The following is a 27,548-nucleotide window of genomic DNA, read 5'->3' on the forward strand; positions in this document are numbered from 1 at the left end:
TTCTCTGACTGACGGCGAGTTAAGCACAGACCCACCAGAGCAGGAAGAGCACGTTGCCTAACGGCGAGAGCTCAGCCTGCTCCCTCCACCTGCAGCAAACTGGGCTTGGGAGAGAGATTTTCCAGCAGCTCCTCTGCTCTGGCAGTGAGCATCCTCCCCAGACACAGCTGGTCCTGCCGGGGGACCCGACTCTGCCCCAGAACAGAGCAGAGCAGGCAAATATCAGACCACAACCACATTGCTCCCTCTGGCACTGCAACACAAGCCCGGTGTGCCGGCAGCCCGCAGACCCCTACCCCATCCATGTGTTGAAGCTTCTCCATGCTCTGAACGTCTATTGACTGCTGAAGAGCTTGGAAACCTGGGGTGTAAGGGCGAGGAGGGAAATGCCAGGGTAGCAGCTTTTAGGATCCAGCCCTGATCGGTGCCAGCATCCAGCTGGGGAGGCTGCAGAGATGCATCGCAGGTTAAGCATCGTTGCAGGGCTGACACCTCCAAGGTGAGCTGAGACTGGCAGGACAAACACGACTGACAGCGTTTCTGGCTTAAATTCCTGCCCGCAGACAGAGGCGAGAAGCCACATTAAGGAATATTTGCTGAAGCGGTGGTAGAGGAGGGCACCCTGGCTCACCCACCAGTGCTGCAGCCCCCAGCCCCTCTGGTGCCATGAGCCTGCTGCTTCTGGGGCCCAGCAGCAGCCAGCAGGAGCCCTGGGTGGGCAGACGGACAGACAGACAGCTCTGCTGTGCTCATCTCCAGGCCAGGAGCCGAGCAATCATATGGAGTGGCCTTAAATCCTGCCGTGTGCCTTTTCCAATACATTATTTCTGTAACAATATATATAAACTGGAGCTCCCTGGAAGTTTTGCCATAAGCTCGGGTGCCTGGTGCCGATGAGCAGCGGGAGCTCATCCTGCTGCCTGCTTCCTTCTCCCTCCGAAAGCCAAGCGCTTAACTCCCGGATTATTGTAACCTTCAACATCAGCAATAAACAACAGAAAGGACTTGGCGTGTGACTTAGAGAGGTACGAGGAAATGACCAGAAACTTCAAATCCTGAGCTGAAAATACTGTTTTGCTAAAAATACACGTCCAGCCTGTTTCAGTGCATGAAACTGTCTCTGCCCTGGGAGGTGAGTTTCAGTCACATCACTGAATATCATCATCAAACAAGTGAAACAGAAGAGCATTAATTAATCAAGCAGTTGATGGCACAGCATTTAAAGGCTGTGCTTGGGAGAACCTGGGAGCAGCGAGCGGAGGATTTAAAGCATCATTTCGCGCTCCTGCTGCAACCCAGGGGAGCTGGGGACACCCCGCAGCCCGAAAGGTATTTCCAGAACAGGACCAGTAAAAGCACGGGGATGTGTGGTCACCCAGCATGGGCATATATGACACTTTCCATATTAATCAGAGCACAATAAAAAACACCAAACAGAAACAAGCTCGTCGGCGTGGCTGAGCTCCCAGCACACAAGGATCAAGTGTGTTCTCATCATCCTGGCCGCTTGCACCCCTGGGATTTCCAGTCCCTCCCTGCGCCCTGGTTTTAGGCCCCGGGGAATTCAACAGAGGTACTGCAGTTTCACCAAGTGACTCACGCTGCTTCACCTTTGGACTTTATGTCATCACCGCTCCCCTCTTTCTCATGCAAATGTTACGCTGAGCAGAGGTGCTGCGGCTCCTGGAGCATTTCTGGCATCGCCTGCTGCTGCTCCTGGGGTGAGTCTGAATGAGATGGGGCAGGTCGCTTCACTAGCTGGGGCTGGGAAGAGACTGCAATAGGCACCCTTGATAAGTAAATGCATAATAAAAATAAGTGCAACCTTGATAAAAAATAATTAAATAAATTAATTAAAAATGCATCTGCCGCCGAGCAATGTAACACTGCAGCGGAGAGCTGCTGGCTTGTACCACCTCCTCCTCCGCAGATGGCAGCGGGGACCCAAGCACCTGGCCACGTCACAGGGGACACCAGGCAGCACGGCTCATGAGGGAGGAGGACACCCAGGTCTGGAAAAGGCCATTTGAGCAACCAAAATTTAAAAGGGTGCAGGAAGAAAGAAAGCAGAGGAAATGGTGGCTGCTTGCCTTGTTTTGACCTGTTGCCCATGCTCACACTGTTGTTGAAATAGAGCTGGTGTTAGCCTGGGTTGAAGGAGCAGTGAAAACAAAGCAAATAAAGGCTGGGAGAAAAAGCACATGCTCCGGCATGACGGTCCCCATGGGTCCTCTCCGGAGGCCATGGTTGTGAAGGCATCTCATCAGCAGGGCAGGCTCTGTGGTGGCCAGGACACACGTCTTCCAGGGTCTCTGAGCCACCCCAGGGCTCCTGCACAGATCCGAAGGGCGAGCCGGTCTTGGGGGTCAGCCCACAGCTCGCATCCCCCCAGGCTTGTCCTCGGCAGCTGCCCCCATATCGCCGGCCCTGGCACGTGCCACGGCTTTTCCTCCTCGGCTGGGGAAGGGCAGCAACCTTGCCGCTGCTTACGCCTCGTGTGTGCCAAATCACAGCTATAAAAGGGAGAAAAGTTCAGCTGAAAAACACAGCTCACCTTTTTATAGAAGAATATGGGATCTGTTACATTCCAGCTGAAACCCTTCCAAAAAGCCAGGTGGGACTTTTTCTATATATATCTAAATAAAACCATTTCTTTCAACAAAAAAAAAGAGCTCTGGCAACTATCCCACGCCGAGAAAGACATTTAATTGAAGCCACACAAAAGGCAGTCGGTCTCACCAGCAACTGCACTTCTATCGCCTCCGGAAAGCTTGACGCACGGATTCAAAACCAAGGATGAATGTCAGCTGTCAGGTCCCTAAGGCTCTCCAGTGACCTACATGCTACCGAGAAGAAAAATACCCAACGCTTGTTTGAGGTTGCGTTGGGAGAAGTGGCAAAGGTAGGATGGCTCAGCAGAGGGAGATCACTGAGCCAGGAGCTGGGGTGAAGCATCTCCCATGCAGGCACTGCCTGGAGCGAACCCCCTCTCCTGGGGAGCTTGTGGTGTAAATCCATGGGTGCATGGAGCTACCCAGGAGCAGCTCTCACTGGTCCCTTCCTCACCGCGTGTTAGAAAAGTTAAATTCATAGCAAGCTTAGCAGGGAGGGAACTCTTTGCAGGGAAGTCAAACAGTATCGGAAAACGAGTGAAAGTCGAGCTCAAGGTCTAGAGGCCACCAAGGCTTTCACCGTCAGTGGAGGCTGCAGAGAAGCAGGCTGTGTGGCTGCATGGGGCTTCTCTGACCCCCAGTGGGATTTCTCCATCTCTGGAGATGTTCCTACTTCATCTCTGGACGCTTGTGTTTCAGGCTGAACTACCTGGGAAGAGGCAGTTGTGTTAGAAAGAGTGTCCCATGAGGAGGTACAAAGGAGAAGCTCTGATGGGCCAAGTTATCATCAGATAAACCTTCAGGTGTGCACAAACTTTCACAAACCACTTTCCTTCTAAAATACTGCCTCTTGGCCTCAAAATCCGCTTTTCCTCCTCGTGTGCAATGGGAGGGGACCTGTCTCCGCAGCAGGTTTGGGCAAGTTGCATGTGCTGAATCAATGAGAGCGTCGAGAGGTACCATGAGAAGGTTCGGTTTGATCCTCGCCAAGTCTGTAGAGCCTCTCATGGGGCATCTCTTCCCCGCTCCAGCTTTGATGTGACGACTACTGTCACCAGGTGCATCCTGGATTGTGCTGGCTCGGCAGCGATGGGCTGAGCGGGGGTGGCTCCCGGCGGCTGGCCGTGAGTCCTGCCTGATGTGTGTCTGGATGGAAATGCGAGGCCCATCCCTCTGCCGCAGCCGGATGCAACACAACAGTGCTGAGTGCTTGAGCTGAAAGGACCGGTCCAGTCCTCTCCGCTTTACAACATTTGTTCCCTTTTCATATGTGCCATGATTGTGCAAGGCAACATACACTCAGGTTTCACTCTCTGCCCATAGTTTGCCTTTGTACTCATCTCCCTTTCCCACAAAGCACATTAATTTCTGCAAACCCCCTTTATAATAAACCCAAACCCACCAAACTGGGTGGTGAGCATCCCCTGGAAGGGAATGGGAGGGCAAGACAGGACTTCGGTAACAAGATGTAACGATACATTTGAACCCTAAATGCATCATTGAATAATCAAAGCTGTTCTGGCTGCAAGGTGAACGCTTCCTCTAATCTTTTTTTTCTTTTTAAATGGAAGAAACAGACTGCCCATGACCACAGCCATTCACTCTGAGGCAGAAGTTTAACGTCAGCCCCCATGTCCGGCTGGCTGACCCAGAGCCGATGTGATGCTGAAGTCTCACCCGATCCCAGACTTGCACTGGGCTGAATCTCACCCGCTGCGTAAATGTGCACAGGGTGTTCTTAGGGTGTTTGCAGGGATGCCTGCAAACAAGGCATGTATTTTTAAAAGGCAAAAAATGACATGAAGTAAACATGGAGGGAAAGAAGGGGAAAATCCAGTTCCTAGAGACCAGAGACTGGAACAAAAGTGGCAAGTTTCCAAGGGTCCCTTTTCTCTGCAGATTAATGTCTCTGACTCTCCTGTCTCACCTGCCGCTTGACAGCGTACGTGCGTATGAAAGCATTTACGTAAAAGCCCAATTTATTGGCTAAAAAACACTACTGTGCACGTTATCATTTGCAGCCCCTAGATTTATCACTGCACCTGAACCAAAACACTCACGATTTATCACCAAAGGCACCTGGCTGGAGACCAGCGTAGGAGACAGCCTGGTTCCATCGCTTTGGGTCCGTCTGTGCTGCAATCCAGAGACAGGATTGCAGCTGCCTGGGTCACGTTTGTCTTAAACCAGCTGACACCAGCATCCAAAGCCCCATGGGTGTCGTGGTGAGCCCTGCCCACCTTTCCGTTGGGTGCACCACGCAGCGCTTTGCAAGCTCTCTGGCGTGCCAGAGATCTACAAGGTGCGCTGCTGGGCTGAGCCCTTGCATCCTCTCCAAGGGGTGCCAGGGGCTTTGCCCAGGTGAAGCTGCTCACGACGTGAAGGAGGGACTGTCCCAGGAGAAAGAGGGTTTCCTCAAGTCGCTTAAGGCATCCTCTGGATGCGGGTGCAGGTCTGTTGAGCCAAGAACACAGCTCAGTGTGACTCAGGCTGAGGATTTCAGATAAGTTAAATCTGTTTCATATCCACTCCCTCAACCGGATAATTACCATTAATTATACAGGCTTGAACTCTGGCCATGCTCTCTCAGGGACCTGGAAGATGCTGCTCTTGTAAGCGGCTGCGTGCCCAGGAGAGCCAGCGCAGGACCACACCTGCCGTCACGTGGCAGCTGAAGGCGGCTGCGGCAAAGGCAGCGCTCGCCGAGTGGCGTGGCTGGAGACTTCATCCTCCACGTTACACCCGGTCCCGAGGGATGCCCGTGGTAGAGGATGCCCCAGGGCAAAGCAGCAGCTCACAATGGCGTGCCCGAGCTGTGTGGACAAACCAGAAGGGAATCCAGGGATCAAAGGTGACTCCAGCCATGGATTCCTCCGAATCCTTTCGTACCAATTTTGGCGCAACGTTATGTAAGAGCAGCCCAGCTCCTGAAAATCTGCCAGGCTCGCGAGCAGTGAGCGGCAAGGAGGAGGTGAGAATAGAAACAAATAAATAAGCACACGTGGCAGCTACCTCCACAGTGGACCACGTTTTCAAATGCTGCATGTAAGCAGAAACTCCAGGTGTCTGAGAGCCGTCAGTGGGATTGTTCTGGATTTTCAGGGGTGTAAGGGAAAACAAAACCTGGACCAGCAAAGCCACTGCCCTCCAAACACTCGTTACCTGTCCCAGGCTTGGGAAGGCTTTGGTGCACCTGCCTTCGGGAAGCCTGCAGGCACCTGCAGCTGGGATTTCCCACGTATTTCATCTGCATTTCAAAATCCCCAGCGGAGTCAGGGATCCTCAGGGTGCGTGGAAGATCTCTTTCTCACTTCTACATCCCGTGTTCAGTGATGTCTCCCACTGGGGTCTGCAGAGGCACAGCAGCCATTTGACCACGAGCAAATCAACAGACCTTCATCTTATTTCCAGTTTCCTACTCCCCTGGCAGCCCTCCTGGTCCTCCTTTTTCATCGGTTTTAATTAGAGAAGCAGCTCATCCATGAAGCAGAGTTCGGCTGGGGTAAAATCAGAGGAAGCAAAGAAACGAGCCGTGTCCCAGCCCAGCCACTTGCAGGTCCCAGGCTGCTAACGTGCATTTCTGGCCAATGCAATGAGGAACATCCACAAAGTGCTTTCTTCAAACCACGTGAAGCTGAAGCTACGCAAAATGTCCCACTTAATCTTTCCGAGAAGCAGTCACCGCTCCCCATCTTGCAAGGTCTGCTCCACACCATGGGACAATTCACATCTCTCTGTAACCACATCCAGGCAAACCAAGACGAGCCGTGCAGAGAGCCACTCTGCTCCCCACCATCTCTCCCTTTACACATCAAAGAGAGAAGGCAAATTATGCTTGCCCCACCATAAACCAGCTGAAGAAGGGCTGAAAAGCCCTTTGCTGGATGTATAGCACTGGATGTATAGCATATGTTTTTCCCTTTCCCCCTCCGTGAACAGTTCAGCTGAGCCCCATGGAAACCCGCAAGAGCTTTCTAGCCGGTTATGAAACTCAGGCTTTGGCGGAGCGTAGAGATTCCTGACCGAAGAGGGGAAGACAGGGGCTCCACTTCTTGCCAAAGCGGCGTCAACTGATCCGCTACGGCTGTTCTCCACTTAAAGTAGGACAAAGCCTCCTTTAGCACTGTTTCTCCTCTTTTTCTAAGCGATGGAGCAGATGACCACCACGCTTGCCCGGGGATGCTCGACCACAGACAGGACACATCAAAATGGCTCTTGTGCCTGGTCTAGCCTTAAAAGTCGGATTCATATAAGAAATTCAGAAGAGGATGGAATGTGCTGTGTTTTCTTAATCCAAATAGCTATAGCAGGAAAAATCCTATTGTGGTCACTGCTATATTAGGAAAAAAGCAACTTCTGACATTTTTATATGAGAATGATTTTATTGGTAGTATTTTTGCCGGTATGAACCTTCCAAAACTCACCAATAGAACATTTTTCCATTTGAAAATACCTTTCATCAGAAACCCATGAAATACATGAACTTTTACCAAAAAAAAAAAAAAAAAAAAGAAGTAGGAGGGGAGGAATGGCAAATCACATTTCTCCCATGTCAAAATAGCCTGCCTCGAAATTTTCCGAGCAGAATCTTTTAACATTTTTTATCAAAAATGCGATTTTAACAAACTTGGGGTGGACTTGTCATCGTTGCTGACAGCTTCTGTTGGTGGGAGATTTCAGACGGAAACCAGCTGTTGAGGCTGCGAAACGTTCGGCTCAGTGGAAATCAAGGCCTGGCTCTGGTGTACGTCAGCAAGAGAGAGTGTAACAAAGTCTCCGGCAGGCATCCTGCTGCTGGGTGTCTGGGGATGGGGCTTCATTCGGCTTCTGCACGTGGCGGGAGTCCTTGGTGAGCCCCAAGGCAAAGCCAGAGGCTCGGGAGCAGCAGCCAGCACCGAGCTCCTCGCCAGGTCCCGCATGGTGCAGCTGCCTGCCTGCAGTTTGCAGGTTTTGTTTGAAGGGAGATCGTTGCACTGTATGTTTTGTAAATAAAATATGACACTAAGAAAACACCTGCCTGTGCGTCACCAACGCCCTTCCAAACAGGACACGGACCCCTACATCTTCAGATCAGCCTCACGGCATGTTCCAGCTGCTCTTCTTTTGCCTGACAAATTGGCACCGTCTACCCCCAAAACTCCGCAGCATCTGAAATTTGGAGGTCAGCAAAATATTTTAGACATCAGAGGCAAGAAGCATGCATAAAAGATTTCTCTTGATTGTAACACGAGGAAATCTGGATGCAAACAGTAGGAGTTATGAAAACATTTAAATTGTGGCTGTGTATCATGTTAGGAAAAATAACATTTGACCCACAAGTCACCCGTTCTTTTTTTTGCAGTGTTTGAACAGTCCGTGTAGATCTTTGTTTGAAATGTACACAAACACATTGAATTTCACGGACTTAGCAAATATGTAATCTAAGGCAAGGGGAAGTGTGGGTGACTCGCATTTCTTAGGATCCGCCTACATAAAGGGATAAAATAAGGAGCGTTTCATTATTATCTGCATATATATACATGTACATGTGTGTATATATATAATGTATATACCTGTTATATTATACATGCTGTATATATATGTGTGTGCACATATTATGTATATAAATGTACAGAACAATAATGAAATGCTCCTTATTTCACTCCTGTATGGAGGCGGCTATTATATATATAATATATATATTTTTAAACATAGCCAGATTATGAGCAACCGTACGATAAACAGAAGTGGCATGCGCATGAGATAGTGAGGACAAATCAGCAGGGAAAGATATTTTACACGGAGGCTTCCAAGGAATGTTACCAAAGCAGTGATTTATTTGTGGAATTTCGGGAGGGGGAAGGAAGAAAAGACACAAAGGTCTCAGAGCTGTGAGCGAGATAAACTGTACATCATCACGTATTTAGCAAACTAGAAAGCAAATTGTAGACAAATAGAAAGAAGGGGAGAATATATGAACCATAAGGTTCAAAATTATGGAATGCTTCAAGCCTGTGTGCAGAGTTTAAGGACAAAGGGATTTCCCTGATTGTTCCCCCTCTAGAAATAAATCATTGTTGTGAGCAACACCGGAGAAGAAAATAGTTTCAGGATATTTATAACACCTTGGCTGGGTCCCTTTTCTAATCAGAGAAGCTGGTGTGGGGTGAGGCTTGTTATTTCCAGCAGAGAAAAGTTAGCTTATTAAAAATATAATTTTGCGGTGGCATTTTAATATCTCTGGTTCATCACAGAGTTTACTGCTGTTAAGCAAGGGTCCTTATTTTTTATGTTCACGTAGCAAAAATATAAATGCAAAAGACCCTGTGCAAAAATACAGCCCCCCTCTGAACAGGACACCAAGCACTGGCAGCTGCTGTTGAGACACGGAGCTGTAGCAATGTGAGTTGGTTATCAAGGTGATGACGGGGCCTTTACAGATTCGCCTTTATCTGTCACTTCTCTCCCTTCCCCTTGGCTATGCCTCTTTTAACAAGAATTGACAGTGCTTTGGACCTTGCCTGGTGTGGTTCACAAGTGAGATATATTCTTTGCCCTCACCAGTCTCTTTTGAAGTGCTAGATCCTTCCTTCCAGAAGTACGGTGTTCCCACTGAATCCCCAAGTACACCTCCTGGGTCACACTCTGGAAGGTGCTGAGCTGTCCCCCTCCACCCCATTTCCCAGAGCATTAACAGGAGTGAAAAGGACTCAGCACCCCACTGAAGGTGCTCAGATCGTCACAGGACTCATCCCTGGAGAGGGGGTAACAACTGAAGGAAGAGATAAGATGGAGATATTTCCAGCAAGGAAAACAAGGCCAGGAAGGTTCCTCTGGAAACACAGGACCAATTTCCCTCTTTAAATAATCCAGCAAAGTGCAAGAGAACAACTTGCCCCGCAGAATTAGAAAGGATTTGAAAGAGAAAGCAAGCATTCGGTGCCAAAGGGCCAGGGGGGGCCATTCCCCGGGAAGGTGCAGCACAAAAATAGATGTAAATCTGTAAATGCTGTCACGTTGAAGTAAATCTGAAGTAACTCTATTGTCTTCAACGGGGTTACTTTGGGCTTACACCAGCGTGACTAAGATTAGCATATCGGTTTGGGCGTGCTCGTAACGATAAGCATTCGCTCAGGGAAGTCGAGTGTTGAAGCTGCGTTTTGCAACGGGCAAGCACCTGCATTTCGGGTAGACTCTGTCTGCATCCTCTTATCTCCTTCCTCCCGCCAGATCCAAGGTGTGCTGAGACTGCAAGTCCTTTGCTTTATCGCCCTCACGAACCTGAACTCTGCTCTGGCCCCACCACGGTAATAAGCTGTTATGAATATTGTATAACTGTCGGCAGGAGGAATCCGGCATGCATAGTGGGAGCAATTCAGGCAGGGAAGGGAGGGGAGGAGGAAGGAGGTTGACATAGCCATCCCTGCAAATTAAAGTAGGAGTAAATAAAGCAATTAAACAATATTCAATTAGAGATCCAAACTGAACAGTGAGAAAGGCCCACACAGTCCATCTCCCTTGCAAATGCAATCCAATTTACGAGCAGAACCTCATTTAATTGCTTGTAGCCAAGCCGTAGCTACATATAGAATAAAATAATAGAAGTGTGAAATAACATAGCAAGATGGTCTTGAAAGAGTAGGCTAATTTCTCCATCCATAAGGATTTCAAAGAGCTGTACGTTTGTTACTTAAAGTATTCGCAGGGGCAGAGCCACGTATCTGAAGTTGCTCAGGAGCTGAAGGGCTTGCTCAGGCTGCAGAAACTCCGTGAGCGAGCAGAGACAGGCGCTTACAGCCCAGCAGCAACCAGGCACCGGGCCGGGCTCTGCAAGAGCTGGTGATGGGCACCGAGCGGCGGTCGGCCTCCTGCGGGGCACCCTGCGGGCCGGGGGCCGCACGTCGTCCAGGCTGGGGCATGCAGGGACCAGGAAAGGGCCACCACGGCCTTCACCTGGTCCCCCCGCCGGCAGCACGGCCCCGCATGCCCCGCAGGCCTTCCCCCCGCAGGCCGCAGCACTCCGTCAGAGAGATGGCTGCTGCAGGCATGATTTTGTTGTTCACCCTGTTTTAGGGCTGGGGAAGCGGCCATTCCCTAGAGAGGGAGCGCACCCCTCACGCCCGCCGCCTCCCACCAAGCCGCCGCCGCCGCCGCCGCCTCACGGGTCGAGGCAACGCAGCCTTCCAGCGGGTGCCACGAAGAGGCAGCACTGACAGACGCCCGACCCCGGTCACCGCCTCCCGCCTTCGGCAGAGGCCAAAGGGCCTGCTGGTCCACCTCACGGCCAGGTTTCGACGGACCGAGGCCGGGCCCTGGGACAGCCCCAACACCGGGAGGCGGCAGCGCCGCACTATTTCACCTCCCGTAAGCGGAAGGATTCCGCGAACGCGGACCTCCCGCGCTGCGTTTTTTCCCCCGCCCCAGTCTTCCCGCCCTGCCTATAAAGGGTTTCCGGTGAGCCGCGTCACGCTCGTAGTATCCGTGCGCCGGCCGAGTTCGCTGAGGAGACGGCGGCCATTTTGTTCAGTGCTGGGTCTCTGCTGAGACCGGTGTCGAGGGGGGGCGGGGGGGGAAGAGAGAGAGGGAAGAAGGAGAGCGGGGAGGAGAGGAGGAAGGGTAAAAACGGGACAGGACAAGGAGAGAAGTCGGGCCGGCCAAGCAGCGAGCGGAGGGAGGGGAGCCGCGGGGAGGGGTCCGCCCGGCCGCTGAGAGGCGATGGCGGATATAGACAAGCTCAACATCGACAGCATCATCCAACGGCTGCTGGAGGGTGAGGGTCGGGGAAGGCACGGGGCGGGTGGCCGTGGGGTGGGTGGCGGCCGGGCCGGTGCCTGGAGCCCGCCCGTGTGGCGCTTCCGTGGTCCCGCCTCAGCCACCGCCGCGGGTGATGCACCGCGTCCTGCCCGCCCGGTGGGGTCGGGGGGACCAAAATGGAGGGGCGCCGAGGCGCTTTGTCTTCCCGGGGCTCGCCTCCGCCGACGCCCCGGGCGGCTCTGCCCTTCAGCCCCAACTTTTCCCTCAGCCCATGTGTTTCCGAGCTGTTCCTGCCCTCTGATCCCCCCTGCGCTCCCGGTGCGGTGTTGGGACCAGCCGGCTGCCCCCCTTCTCCTCCCCTGCAGCTCTAAGGAGATGCTTAATTTACTATTATTTTCGTAGGAAAGTGTTTAAAAAAACGTGGGTTTTCTCTTACCTTCCACACATGTACGTGGGGTCTGTGCTTGGCTGAGTAGTCGTGGGGCTCTGGAAATCAGACTTAGCGTGTTTAAAGGGTCTGTTGAGGCAGCTTTTCAGAAAGTCGGGAGGAGACTTGCATGGGTTTCAGGATATCGTGATTTTAGCTTTGGTTAGCTGCTTGCATTAATGCTATCATAGGACTTTGGCTCTTAATTCATAACATATGGTGGCTTTTTTAGGTGTGAACAGAGGGTTGGGTTTTGGTGTTTCAGGCAGTATGTGGAAGGTCTTATTGTCTTGTATTGTTAGTGCTTTGGGTTGAAAAGAGTTCTATGGGAGTTTCTAAATCAAAGGAAAACCTAGAAGTTGTAGGGTTGTCTTCAGCATCATCCCTTCGGTTGCAGGGGTCAGCACCAGACTAGGATTGTCTGTTGATCTTTCTTAGGGCAAAAGGCTGAGAAGTAGCCAATGACAAATTTTCTTCTAGGTGTCAAGGAAAATCATAATTATTCGGAGAAGGAAGCTAGCCTGATCCAGCATTATTTGATGTATGTCAGGGCAGGCATCTCATCTGGACTTACACTTGAAGAGCTTGGTCAGGGATTTAACTTTTTTCCATTTGGCACAAAGTCATCTGAGATGTTGCTGAGACAAATAGTGAAGAAATGTCTTTCAGCTGTATTACACCCTTTCCTTCTTACAAGATTTTTCTTGTGTAATGGCTTGGATAGCAAAAGGTCAGGCAGAGGAACAATAGTGCTACTCTAGAAATTATTTTGAGTTAAAAATCCTATAGGTGTATTATGGGATTATTGAACTAGAATAAGTAAAAGTAAATAGGGCTCTTCCTCTGATCCGTCTTGGGTTTTGCCTATTACCGATTTAAACTGCCCTGGTTTAAATTATTTAAAGGCTTCCCTTCATAAATTTAGACCAGGATTTTCCTGAAACTTCAGTAGGACGATTTGTAGATGTCAGGTCCTGTATGTCATGTTTGGTGACATATTAATACATGCTCAATTTTACTGCAGGTATTAGTTACAATTCTTACTTGATTTCCCCTAGTGTAACTAGTTTAATTTTCTCAAAGTGTAAGTTCTTAATATCAAAAACATGGAATAAGATAATCCTAGAAAGAGATCTGAATAATTTTCAATGATTAGTTTAAAGTTTCAAAAAGTAATAAGATGTACTACTTCAATATGTTACGTTCTTACCCAGCTTATATCAGTATTATACGTTTGGAGGAGATAAGAGTTCGTAAATCAGGCTTCAGAAGGTTTGCTGACAAGATCTTTTAAGAGATAGTTCATGCAACTAAAGATGTTACCTGAGGTTGCATCAGCTGCCAGAACTGAAATTAAATTTTTTTTCCTTTATTGACATTTCAGCTGGGATTTTGGATTCCTTGAGGCAATGATTGTCTTTCAATATTTAAAATAATTACCAGTGTTAGGAACCTATGCTAGTGCTTTTTTTGTTGCTTATTAAATGTCTATTATAAACATCTTTTCCAGACAGAGTAGTGATTGACCTTTGTGGCAGTCTGTCATTTTTATACTTTTTTTCCAGAAAGGGCAAAATGATACTGCATTTTAGCGAACGCTGCATTTTTTGATAGAGTGCTAAATTGTGTGAATTACTGTGCAAATGCCATTCTCTTTGGTTGTTTAAAATTTTCTTGACTCATCTTTTCCCTGAAATTACTAAGGTCCAGCTAGGTAGATGACAGGGCTGAACTTCTAAAGTCTTCATGGTATTAAATGGAGGGAACAAAATATCTAAAGTATGTGTAAGGATTCTCATCCTATTTAGATTTGGAGCAAATGAGAAATTCTTTTTCAGTGCAGTTCTGGTAGAACAACCGCATAATGTTAGTTACACAAAGTCTGGTGTGCCTGTACCAGAACTCTGTTTCAAGTGATACCCTTTTCAGACAAGGTTGCGCACAGACTAAAATCATACTCAAGCATGAAAACACTGCAAAATCTGTTTTAATAATCAGCTTACTCACAAACTGAGTTGCCCAAATCCTTGTGCAAGCTTTAATTTTTAGAGCAATTTGGTATTTTATTACCGCTGTCTTTAAACTGTATACATACATATTTTTATAACAGTTAACTTTAGGCGATTTTACTAATAAAATGCAAAGGATATGAACAGGAAGCATTATCCCTTCCTTTTTAAAGGTAACAAACCCAAGTATTAAGGAGATACCTGATGAAATATTCCAAATCAGTGAGAAAATAGTTAAGGAGCTGTTTGTGTTTTATAACATGCTTTAGCATTGCACTGTTGGAAGAGACCAAGAGAGCTACATCAGTAGTGGATCTAGTCTAATGGTTGAGGTAAAGTGAAGTGGTTAAAGGGTGAATAGTAAATGACACTTGCTTTTGTTCTTAATATAAGATACTAATAATGTATTTGTGAGGGGGTTTTACTTGCTTTCTATCCTGACTTCTCTGATCAAATGACATTATTCTTTTTCCCCAAATAGTTGATATTTTCCCACCCACGTTAGGCTAGTTAGCTGAAATTATTAGTTTGTTCTTTAAAAGGCCTGGAAGTATATATTTAGCTTCTCATTCTAAGGTAAATATTTGAAGAGTCTTTCTTGCTCCAAATGCTTATAGTACAGAGCCATTTGGCATTGAAATGTCACAAAAAACCATTTTTCAGTAACATTGTTCTCAACCTTGGAAAGTCGTTCAATGAAAACACTGAACATACTGATCTTTTTTTTGCTGTAATTGAATTTGTATGTGTTGCCCTCTTTACTAATGAGGCTTGTATTCTGCTAGGAACAATTTCATGAGTACAGGTTGTCTAATTTTGTCACTTTTAGTAACTGTACTAACAACAGTTTTCACAAGAATAAGGCTTCTAAAGTATAGTAAATGACAGTATCCTGCACTGAGCATTGAAATGTTTCCTAAGTGTCCTTGATAGTGGATAAAGGCTTGAATATTTATGGAGCTAACTCACTTTACTGAGAAATAAGAAGGGGCAAACATGAGAGCAAATTACTCTCCTAGGAGGAGTATTGTAGACTCCATGGTTCTGAGCTTGCGGCTGTACTTGACTGGTAAGTCAAAACTGCCAGTAGACAAGAAGATGCTAGAAAAGCTCCCTGTAAGACAACAAATCAGTGGCATCTGTATGGTCATGGAAAGGGTTCCAGGAAATGGCAGAATTCCTGCTCAGCTCCGAGTAAAGAATGAGTGACAAATCCTGAGATTCCCTGAGTGTGAGCATGGCTTCCTTTGTGTGTCATGTCAGATGGTGTTCCTATAACTTGAGCCCCTTATCCGTTTCCTTCATCTAGTGCATTGGCAGCTTTTCACAGATAAGTAGGGTCTGGTTTGAAAATGGAGCTCGTAGTAACATATCTAGAAAACAAGCTTGAAATGTACTAGTCTTACCATGGTAATGGTAAATAACAGGGTAAAATAACACAATTTCAACATACGTAAGTGGAACCTGAGTTGAAACATGTTTCTGAAAATCTTTTCTGTGCTGCAGCCTCTGCAGACACTATCAAGGGAAAACTAAGTAATGAATGGAGGCTACTTTGGATAAAGCCATGCGAGGCTAGAACGGTGGTAGCCATTCTGAAAGCTGAAATCCTGGTTAGTGCACTAAAATCAGCAAAAAGACTAAATCCTCAAACTTTCCTGTTTATACACCCACAGGTTTCTATTCCCGGTAAAGCCTGTTGTATAGCTGTCAAGGAGATATTCTCTCTAATTTGCTTTAAATGGGGAAAGAGGATCATCTAGTTATTAAAAATAGTTGAGCCAAAGAGTATGGATAAACTTTTGCTGACAACAGAGAAGACTATTTCTTACAAATGCAGTTCTCTGGTTTTTTTCACCTTTCTGCTAAATACAGCATTGATTGGGTCTGAAGGGTTGCTTGCTGGTTAGCTTCATAGACTGTGAGATAAGTCTCTGTATGATTCTCACAGATGTTAATCTGAAATGTGGTCAGATTTCACTTGTTGATGAGTTGGGATACTGTGACAAAGTTTCTAATAGATGAGCAGCACTTGTTAATCTCAAACCACACAATTTTCCATAGTTTGTGTAGCTTAATGTTAATTGTTTCCTGCTGTGTTGCAGCAATTTCTAATAATGGGAAATAGGAGCTCTGCATTTGGAAAATGAGGATTAGATTCCTATCACTGCTGTGGATTCAAATAAGTCAGTTAAATTCAGTGTGCGTTGCCTAGTCAGTGAAGTGGAGGAATTTGTCATCTCTGGATATTTGTGATCAGCGTGAGTACCTGTTGCTACATAGCGCTCTCCAGTGAGGAAGTATGTTACAAGATGAAAATTTTGCAGTCATGCAGAATCTTCTGTTTGATAATATTGCTGTGAACTTTTGTCATACTAAAAAGTAGACTAGAACTTTTTCTTTTTAGAGGCTTGGGCACTGAGGAGTTGCTTTTCAGTTTCAATTTTGAATCTGAAATGATCTGATCAAAGTTGGTAGTGCCTGCAGTGAAGTAAAACCTTTTTTACATCAAGCACTTTCAAGTTATTTATTCCCTTTGTGCCTGTGGTGCAAAACTGAATGTGAAACTGTCATCAGGTACTGCTAAAAACAAGATTAAAAACAACCTGCAGTATTTTTGGAAATGTCTCTAGGATTGCAGTCATTTTAACGTAAAATATGGTAAAACTGAGAGACTTGTTTAATAAACCAAAAAAATGAACTGGCCTGCTGATAGAATATTTTCTTGAAAACAGTGTCTGTACAAGAACTTGATTCTAGCACTGTAGTTGACAGCATTTCAACTGCTTCTCAATTTTCCTTCAGTATTACATTAAAAGATGTTTCGATCACTGAAATATTAGATATTTTTTAATATTCTGCTATTTTTTAATACTTTCCTAAGTATCTGTCCCTTTCATATTAACCTTGAATGAGGTAATAGAGTCAGTTTTATAATAGCATTTGCCTTCATTAAAGGATTGTGTGGCATCAAACTGAACATTGGAAAATGCTAGCGATGGGACGTGGCGTAGAAGTCTGTTGTACTCTATGTGCATGTGGTCTCCTGACTGTTGTATGTTCTAGATCCCACAGTTCTTGACCCATTTATCCTTCACAAAGAAATGTATAAAAGTTACCCTGGATGTCAAGCGGTGTTTTTAACTCCTGGCAGCTGTGCTTTGTGCTAGTGCTGTTTGCTTGCACCAAAATGACAGGGGTGCTGTTAAGTTCTTGCTCTTCTTCCTTGTACTTCCCTTTCCCCCTCTGCTGGGCGGCTGTTGTAGTGCACTTACCTCTGCTTATAATATGCCTTCATTTTAGAGTTGGTATCTGTTGTTGCTTTCCAGCAGTTTTCCTCCTTGTCTTGGAAAGCAACGTCAATTTTAGTAGTTGGAACCTACGTTCAAGTCAGTACCTCTGCAGAGATCATCCAGGCTCCAGGGAGGGATCTTTTCTGTAGTCTTTTCCATCCAGTGGAGAGCTTATTTTTCCAAAACTCATACTTGTACAGTGGAGAAGATTTTACTTGTTAGAAGACTGCCCAGACTGGACATTGAAATTCAAGCTCTTGAGAAACGATTTTTAAGAACAGGAGCATCTCTGCCTAAAAGAGGATGGGAATATATTACTGTCTGGAAATAGTGCAGCAGTATGTTGAGACAAGTCATAAATAAAATATTATTTGAAATGGGCTGACTTTTTTCCTCAACTGATTAATCCTTAGCTTGTTCTGCTGTCAGTTCCAGACTGTCATTTCTGAGGGAGGTTATTTTTTATGCATTGAAAGAACAAATGTGCATGTACAGTACTATTGAACTGCTCTTTTGACTTTATGACCAAGCTGCCAATTAGTATCATACTGTCTGGTCTCTACAAGCTGCCTTGTTTTGGTCCAAAGCAGAGAAAAGAAACTGTAAACACAGCATATTTTTCATAGTATATTATTTTTGCCTTTCTCAGTAGGACTAAGTAACTTGAAGACTCAATCAGAGAAACCTTTTAAGAAGTCATTCAGACTGAACATCCTGCGATTCCTTGCCAGCTCTTTCATTGTGGATGAGAAAATCCTTGCACTAAAAATACACATTTCTCAAACCAACAAGCACTTCTGCATATTTGATTCTTCTGAAGCCAAAAATACTTTTTTTTTTCCCAGCTTTTCAGGATATGTAGGTCAATGTTAGAAGAAATTGAACACTCGTTTCTTCTGTACCGTTTCCATGTTGGACAAAAGTGGTCAAAATGTCATTGGTGGGCAGCATGCTACAGAATGAATCAAATTGTCCTGTTCTTTCATTCTTCTGGTATCTGTACTAGTCAGTTTGCGAACTGCAACAAAGCATTGTTTTATCTTGTCAGGGTGTTCTACAAGCAGATGACGAAAACTGTGTGAAGATTATACTGGTTCAATGAAAATACATTGGAGAAACATAGGAAGCTTGTATCTGAAACAGTTTTCAGATTTTCATTTAATCTGCAGCAAAAATGAATGCGTATGCTTTATTCATAAGCTTTAGTGACTCAGTGCATTACATAGTCTGTATAATATTTTGTACTTTTTAATTTATGGATTTGAGATACAGGGTTTGGTTTTAGCAATTTCTAACAAGACCAAATCATGGCAAGTTAGGTTTTTGGCTTCTCGGGAAACTAAATACAAATATATTATATTATCACAAAAACAAAGGTGAATTGTAAAATTTAAGAGTAGTGGAAAATGTAACATTTATAATTCAGCCAGCTGATCACTTTATTCTATAAATTTCTGTTCTTTATTGCTTCTGGATATTTGGCATTTTGAGTAACTTGCTCATTGCTCAGGAGTGTTTGGAAAATTACTGTACGGATGAAAAAACTACTGTGTGGATGAAAAGCCTCATGCGTGATAAACTGCTGTGACAAAGATTTAACTTGAATTTATATGCTTCATTACTTCAAATATTTTAATGGAAGACATGACGTTTAGTGGTAATTCCAGTGTTGCCATATAATGTCAGTGTTGAGTGATAATACATAGGCAGTGAATAATAGAGGAGCATGTATTGCTTGAAAGATAACATTATTAAAGCCATGACTTTTGACCTACAATTAACTTAATGTCACTGTCAGTATACATTGTAATTTGAACTCAAGTTTAATTTTGAAGCTTGTTTGAGGAAAGGTGGTGTGTTGTAGGGTATGGTCAATGATTCTGTAGGGCAGCCTGTGCCACCATGACTAGGGTCTCTGGGAGTCAGCATGCAGGGTAGAATTGTTTTGGTACTAACACTGTAAGTGCTGGTAGATATTGCGTCCAGTGACACTTGACTTTATGGATGGATATTACACAATCATTATTTTATTCTTGGTCTAGATAACATGCATGCTGACTGAACAGAGTTTTCTGCTCTAGATCAAAGGCTTGCACAAAAGTAGGAAACTTCTGTGCTAATGAGAAATTGTAATCCCTTTGGAACATCAACTGTTTTTTTTTTTTTCGTACTCTTCCTGAAATGCTTCCCCTGGCCTTTCCTACTGCCGTTCTCACTTCTTGATTTCGTATAGTCCAAAGCCCACAGTGACAGTATAGATACTTGAGTCGTCTGTAGCTTCCAGACTTCTCACTCTGAGGTTAAACAGTATCAAGGGAATTAGACTGAAATGGTATCTAAAAGGTTATTTAAGAATTCAGGAAGATAATATTGCATAGGTTCTTGTATTTGAAAGGGTTCGGGGCTTGTTGCTTGCTTTTTTGGCAACTAAAGACCAAACCTTTTTGGATAAGAGTGTAGATTCTTCAGTGTCAATGCCATATGAGTTGTACAAAGTTAAGTTGCCTAACTAGGCAACGTTACCGGTGTAGTGATTTTGTTTTTGGAGGTGTTGTCAGAGTGTTTCCAGGCATCTGAGGCTAAAGTTCTGAGGTCATTTGGCTTTGCTGCTAAACTAATGGGTTATGTTGTAGAAGATGACTGCTCTTATTCCATAATCTGAATGGAATTTGCTACAGGGGTTTTTTTTGCTTCAGCCTTATCAGTGCTCCATGTTGTCACTGGTTTTGACACCAAATAAAAATACAATAAGCTTCACCAGTAATGGCATAATCACAATTTTTTATTTAGTCTTATCCTAACCCTGATAAATGCTGTTGCATGGTTGAGTCACCATCCCTGGAGGTATTTAAAAGACATGTAGATGTGGTGCTTAGGGACATGGTTTAGTGGTGGACTTAGCAGTGCTAGGTTAGTGGTTGGACTTGATGATCTCAAAGGTCTTTTCCAACCTAAATGATTCTATGATTCTATGCAATTTAGCTATAGTTACAGCAATGCTGCTGTAGAAATATCCTTTGTATATCTGGGCAACAGAAACGGGGGGGGGGGGGGGGGGGGGGGATAGATGAATGGAGGGAAAGCTGTGCTGGTGGCTGTAGAAACTTGTTCAGGTCAAGCTGGTGTACTTGTCCAGACTAGGAAAGAAAACTGCTGTTGTGAATTTGAAGCAGTAATGGAGGGGGGTGAAGGGGCGGGGGGGGGGGGGGAGTGGTCTGAGGGTGGGAGATAGATCTCCTACTAGCTTGTCTTTTACTGTGCTAAAAGGCAACAATAAGGAGAGCTGTTTTGTCATTGTGATCCAAAAATGTTTCCTTAGATACAGTTCTGACCTTCCAATCATATGCTTATTTTTCCTCCATGGTTGCTAACTGTAGTGTAGAATGGGGCAGTATGGTGTTTATTGGTGCTGTAGTCTTGTTTGTTTAGATACTGTCTTGGGCAAGGTTATATGATAGTTTAGGGAAGTTTGCATGTTTGAGCTATGATGTTGATGATTAAACGGGAGACTTCCTTTTCTCAAGTTCAGACAGCTTTTCAGAGAACAAGTGTATAACCGCTTCATTTAAAAAAAAAATATATATATAGTCACATTGTCCAAGATGGGTTTTATAACTAAATAGAACTAAACTGATGCTATTTTAAAATGTGACATTTAATGGGGGAAGTGTTGAGCCATGAATTCTGTTAAATGGAAGTAACATACAACTGAAACAGAACACACTCCCCTTTCTCTGGTAACGCAGCAGTGCAGTTTCACCTCAGCAGGCTGATGTTACCCTGTTATCTTCTCATTCTGTATTACGGTGGTATTTAGTCAGGCTCTTAAAATAACGCTAGGGATATTGTTGATTTTGATAACTTGACTTCTGACTCCTTCTGACAGTGCGAGGATCAAAACCAGGCAAAAATGTCCAACTTCAAGAGAATGAAATTAGAGGACTGTGCTTGAAATCCAGAGAAATCTTTCTGAGTCAGCCTATTCTACTAGAACTTGAAGCTCCACTGAAAATATGTGGTGAGTACTGTGACTTTGATTTGATGCTTTGGGGGGCATGGGGTGTCAGGTAAATGCAGACCTTAAGCAGAGAACAAGGGCCAGATGCTACTTTCACTTATTACCAGTGGAACTAAGAAATGATTGTAGCAAAAGGGAAAACAAAACCCTGCTGGATGCTTAGGGTGGAGGAGTGGGGAGGAGGTAAAAAATGTGGGAATTGGAGTGGGGACCAAAATAATCCAAACCCCAAAAGTAACCGGTCCACTTTCACCAGGTCTCTTGGGGAAGGGATTCACATGAAGTTTTGGAAAGGAGTTTTTGTATCAATGAAATAATGTTTGGCCCAGTCATTACTGAACAAGAGGAAACAAGGGAGAACTGCAGTAGTTTACTGTAGCTGCTATTCAGAGTTGAACAGTGGTTTGACAATATTTTAAAATCCTGTTGGAACTTAAATTGGAATTACTTTCTAGTTTGGTTTCACCATACTTGTACACAGTGGTGCTCATCACACACATGCATGTCTAGTTATGCTGAAAGAATGAAGAATGTCAAAATAAAAGCCTCTATAAACGCACTTTAAAAAGCATCCAGCAAACAGTATTTTATCCTACTCTAACACTGAGGATTTACTTCAAATTGAAGTAGCTTGTTCAATATTTATAACATTGGTAGTCTAAAACCATGATTTAGTGTTCCACTTGTCAGAAACAAGACCATGAATTAAACCAAAGGCAGAAATACCAATGTCATTCTCAAAACAACTTCACTGCTAGAATTTGAATTACTGAGTGTTTCAAGAAAACACCAGAGATGGTACAAAGGAAAGCAAGTTCCCCAAGTGATCAGTTTTACATCAGTATTACCAATGCTGTGTGGAAAATACCAAGAATGAGGTAAAGGTTCCTGATCTCACAGCCACTAGTCAAGTAAAGGATTTAACTGGATGTCAGATTTTCATTTGAACATGCAGTTGGTTTCTTGGAATCTTGATTTTGTTTTACACGCGTGTGAATATTTGTAAGTAGTTACACACTTCATCTTAGTGCAGTTAACCATTGCATTACATAGATGTCAGACTTCACAATGTGATAATTTTATATACATTAAGATAAACAGTAATTTTTAAGTATGTTGTAGGCAGTATCTAACTGCAAGCTTTTTTCTTTCTGAAGCGTCATTCGTTTGTTCTTTCTCTAGAATCAGTCCAAGAACGTAGCAAAGGGTGACTTACATGTCATTTCTGAATACTCTTTACAGGTGACATCCATGGACAGTACTATGACTTGCTTCGACTCTTTGAATATGGAGGTTTTCCACCAGAAAGCAACTACCTGTTCCTTGGTGATTATGTTGACAGAGGAAAACAATCTTTAGAAACAATTTGTCTTCTATTGGCCTACAAAATTAAATACCCAGAGAATTTTTTCCTCCTCAGAGGGAACCATGAATGTGCCAGCATCAATAGAATTTATGGGTTTTACGATGAGTGTAAGTAATACAGATGCGTGCATCTTTGGCTTGGGAAAGCAGGGTAGGATGTGCTGGTGTTGCAGTGTTAGATGATTCTTTCCTAACTTGCAGTTCCCTTTGTGCACTTCAGGGGGGCCCTTGGCCTGTTTTAGGAAGGGAAATGTCCTTTCCCTGATCCTACTGGAGTCTGATCCTTACAGTACAAAGCAGCATGCAAGTGGGTAATTTTATTTATTGGCTGCTATGTTAACTAACAGTCCTCACTGGTACATATTGTTAAAGTTCTTAAGATAAGGTCATCTAGTGAGAGATGAGAGAATTCGACCTGATGTGCTTTACAAAATTTCACCTCTGTTTCTTTCATCTGAAGGACGATGATACATACTAGTGTTATAACTTAACTTGAAAAATGGGCTGGTCTTTACTGTGTTTATGTTAGTGTTTGCAATCTACTTCATATTAAGACCTATAACTTTTTAATGTTAAAAAAAAAAGCCTTCGCCCTTCTCTGGATGCAGTCCTGCTGTATTGTGTGCTGTTGCTTTGGCCAAAACCAATATTTCCTTTCGTAAATGGGGCAAAGCGTGTGTGAAGCCTTCAGTGTGACGTGTGCTTGGATTGAGCACCAGATACTTGCTCTTTCAGTAGGTGGCTTCCGCTGCAGAAGTTGTTACTTGAACCAGTGCGTCAGCCTTTTAATGAAGAAATGTGCTTGTATTTATTCGGCATCATGAGCACTCCTTCTGAACAAATGCGATGTTGCTATGCAGCTAATGTACCAGCTCTGTCACTGCAGAGTACGTTAAGGTCTATTGTGACGGAGACTATACGTAGACCTTACCCTAACATAACAAGTAATTTTGCTGTGAAGAAGTGCATGTTCATGTTTCAAAGGATGTGACTTAATAAATCCAGATAATGTACAGGAGATTAAACTGTTAAATTAATTGTGCACTGAAGCATTCTCACAACCTGTGTTGTGGGACATACTTGGCTTGTAGCTTACAAGATGTACTCTCCATGTCTTGTTCTCCTTCAGTGAGGAAACAAAGATGTGTGGTATTTCAGAGTTGACTCCTCAGAGATTAATCACAGGCTTAGTCATATATCGCAAATATGTTCAGGGTTCATATCTGTTGAGAGAGTCCCTTTGAAAGTAAAACTGTAGCAGTTTCATTTTTCAGTCCTGTTTCTTTGCGTAAAGAGACTTCATGTGGTAAAGCACTAGCAGAAGTTTAAAGAAAATCTGCTTTCTGAGAATTGCTGTCTTCTGCTGAAGAAAACAGCAAATGGCAAGATTTTCTTAAATGGATCAAATTCTCCAAGGGATAATTTTCCAAAGCAAAGTTGGGACTGGAGAGTCTGGCTGCCAACAGTGGAATGTCGTTCTGTTGAACAGACTTGTGCTACCCTCAGAGCCACTTCAGAGCGCTCTGCCACACAGAGAGACCTTTGCAACTTTCTTATAAGCAATAAAGTATGTCAGTGGGTATCAGAGAAGATAGATGTGTATAGGCTTTAATGCTAATTTTTTGCAAGTCTTAGTAAACTTAAGGCAGCTGTGTTAGGTTGGTTGTGGTTGTGTTAGAAAAGCATATTGACTGTTTTTTTTTCTCCAAAATGTCTTCTAGGTAAGAGAAGATACAATATTAAGCTGTGGAAAACCTTCACAGACTGTTTTAACTGTTTACCAATTGCAGCTATTGTGGATGAGAAAATATTCTGCTGTCATGGGGGTAAGTAACAGTTCCTTAATTGATATTTGAGAAACTGTAATACTCTAGTATCAGTCGTGGCAATTTCATGTTTACGTTGCTGAACTTAAGGGATTTTTCCCTGCCTTGGTTCCTCTATGAGGTAGGGTTGAGCTTGATTAGTGTCAGTTTTGTGAATCATCGAGCTGGTAGTTTTGAAACTTCAGACCCAATGATCTGCTTTTCCTTTTATACCAAAAGGCATGTTTAATAGCCTCTCCTTCTGAGTAAAGAATCTTCGTAGGGTTTTTTTAGGTTTATATGACTAGGAGTTTTATGTACATTCTGAAAATGTATGTTTTCATAGATTCATAGAATGGTTTGGGTTGGAAGACACCTCTAAAGATCATTTAGTAGAATCCCCCCTGCCATGGGCAAGGGACATCTTTCACAAGATGAGGTTGCTCAAAGCCCCATCCAACCTGAGAGGTTTGGAGTTTTGTTTGTAGAAATTTGCTCTGTTATGCTATGTGATACCTGCTTCATGCAACTTTTCAAAGTAATAAAATACATACTGCACCTTAAATGTTTTATCACTTGCAAGTAATTACAGTTGCCCAGGGAGACATACCAGTGAAAAATGGTATGAGGTCTGTTTGTTGTATTTCATCTTACTAGGCCTGATCGTTAAAATAAACATACTCTGTGATTTCTAGTATTAATGCCTCTTTTACTTAACAGCTCTTTTAACAGATGCTTGCAAAATATTGCAGTGGGATGATTGTAATCCTGTAAAATGTGGAAATGGCTTTGCTTATCTTCCTTCCAGTAAATCTTCTAGAAAATGACTTGTCTTCTGTTACAAAAGCTTTAAAACAAATGCTGGATTAAAAAAGTCAGCTAACATTGCCATTGAACTATGTAAAATTGCAGTGGTGAATCAGTTTGAATACAAATTATTTTTTTCTTGAATTAATACCTCCGTCTTGTAGCGCACAGTTGGACTAGAACATGAACTGCATGTGTCTTAACTCTGAACAGGTTTGTCACCAGACCTTCAGTCAATGGAACAGATAAGACGAATTATGCGCCCCACTGATGTACCAGATCAAGGTCTACTTTGTGATCTCTTGTGGTCTGACCCTGACAAGGATGTCTTAGGATGGGGTGAAAACGACAGAGGAGTGTCCTTCACATTTGGTGCTGAAGTGGTTGCTAAGTTCCTCCACAAACACGATTTGGATCTCATATGTAGAGCTCATCAGGTATTTTAATTTTGTACATTAAACCATAGAATAATTCAGGTTCAGAGGGACTTGAGGTGGTCATCTGGTCCAGCCCTACACACGTGTACTCAACACGGGACAAACCAGTGTAAGCCCGAGTTGCTGAGGATTTTGTCCAGCCAAGTTTTAAATATCTGCAAGGATCGAGATTTCACTGTCTTTGAGCAACTTGTCCCAGTGTTCAGCAACCCTTGTAACGAACATTTTTTTCTTAATATGTATAAACTGTGGCTCGGATTCCTGAACAAGATTGTCTTGAACCTAGCAGAATGCTGGTTTTCTCATTGCTACTGGACTCTGTTGCTGAACTGGATCCTGCGATGGTCTTCCTGTTTTGGTGTAGAAGTTTGGAACTCATGCTTGTTAGATGTAGCCAGTTTTTCAGCTGCTGGCGCAGTTTAAGCTGCTTTGCACCTTGGCAGGAAGAACTTGTCCAGTCTAATATTTCTGCTTTTCTCTCAAGGTTGTTGAAGATGGATATGAGTTTTTCGCAAAAAGGCAATTGGTAACTCTCTTTTCTGCCCCAAATTACTGTGGAGAATTTGATAATGCGGGTGCCATGATGAGTGTGGATGAAACTCTAATGTGCTCTTTTCAGGTATGGTATCTGAAGAGTTTGCTTCCTAGTTAGTGTAGTCACTCTTCAAATTTGCTCTATTTTGAATTGATGCTTTACTGTTACAAACCCATAATGCTTGTTTCAGATAAATCTTTACAGATCTTGCCTGTAGACAGGGCTGTGTTTGCACTCATGTCTTCAAAAATGTGATAAGCCCTTGCTGCTGTGAGTAGATGAAGTGTTTTACCCTGGAATTAAATCATCCAAGCAAAGCTATCAGCTGTTAGCCTGCTTCCCTTGGCATGGGCTCCCTGATCAGCTGCTCTAAGCCCTGTCGTAGCTCTGAATAGGAAACACATTTATTTCTTGGCACATTTATGACTGGTCCAGGTGACCTGTATAACGCCTTTACTAGTGAATTAATTGATTGTAAAAAAGCTGAAACTTTTTGCTAAATGACTGAACTATCTTTTCAGATTTTGAAACCTGCAGAGAAAAAGAAGCCCAATTCCAGCAGACCTGTAACGCCTCCCAGGGGTATGATCACAAAACAAGCAAAGAAATAGTCACTTTGGCGCTGCCTTGTTGGGACTTGTATTATAGTATATAACCTCCATTTTTAAAACTGTAACGTGTACTGTTCAGCTTGCTCAAAATAGATAATGTGTTTGTGGTTTTCCTTTTGATTTGATGAATGGCATTTGCTGGTTGTAACAGCAAATGAAAGACTTTTCTCCCTCCCAGGACAAGAGTTTTAAACTTCCCTTTCGTTGGTGTTACAGCTGTACACTCCACAGCATCTTATCCTGTCGTTATGGGTAATTGTACAACTGACTTTCTGAATCTGTACAATGAGTAGTGTAAATGCTTGTTTTCTTCTTTAGGATCTAAAGAGGGCACTAGTGTGCTGTGAGAGTAGAAATTTGTTACTGTCAGAAATTACATACTGTCTATACAAACCACTGTGAACTTTTTTTATGTTAAAATTTGTTTTAAAGGGATTGCTTTTCTTTTAATGTCTTGTCATGTACACGTTAGTTTTATTGCTGTCGACATTAGAAATAACTTTCAACCTTGCCAGCATCACTGGTATGATGTATATTTAATTCAGACACACATCCCTCTCCGTATACTTCAAACGACAATTAAAGCCATTATTTTAAGTGTTTGTGTCTCTTTCCTGAAGCCAAAGTTTGCTTAGAAAACCGTTCGTACACGACCCACCGCACTGAGTTGGCAGGGCTTTCCAGTCACGCCTTCTTCTTGGAGATAAAAGGAAGTCCTGACTTGAAATAGCAAGTAGAAATGCTGTGCTGTTTATTCTATTTGTGGTAAAAGTGAACACATTTTTATACAGTTTCTGTACGTTCGACCAAGTGGACCGTCTTACAGCGGCATCAGTCCTGGGGCAGCCAGCGTCAGAAAGCTGGAGGTTACGGGAATGGTCCTAGATCTGCCCGAA

General features: G+C 44.0%; 1 protein-coding gene across 1 annotated transcript; it reads left to right on the forward strand.

The window, feature by feature from the left end:
- Positions 1–11,173: 11,173 nt before the first annotated feature.
- PPP1CC (protein phosphatase 1 catalytic subunit gamma) lies at positions 11,174–27,249 on the forward strand. Its single transcript, XM_075515889.1, has 7 exons — positions 11,174–11,361; positions 20,961–21,092; positions 22,335–22,565; positions 24,179–24,283; positions 25,283–25,506; positions 25,991–26,125; positions 26,563–27,249. Exons 1-7 carry the CDS (start codon positions 11,307–11,309, stop codon positions 26,650–26,652), a joined length of 972 nt encoding a protein of 323 aa, XP_075372004.1. The 5' UTR covers positions 11,174–11,306; the 3' UTR covers positions 26,653–27,249.
- The last annotated feature ends 299 nt before the right edge of the window (positions 27,250–27,548 follow it).

The sequence above is a fragment of the Mycteria americana genome, chromosome 13 (assembly GCF_035582795.1).
Source record: "Mycteria americana isolate JAX WOST 10 ecotype Jacksonville Zoo and Gardens chromosome 13, USCA_MyAme_1.0, whole genome shotgun sequence".
Classification (NCBI taxonomy): Eukaryota; Metazoa; Chordata; class Aves; order Ciconiiformes; family Ciconiidae; genus Mycteria; species Mycteria americana.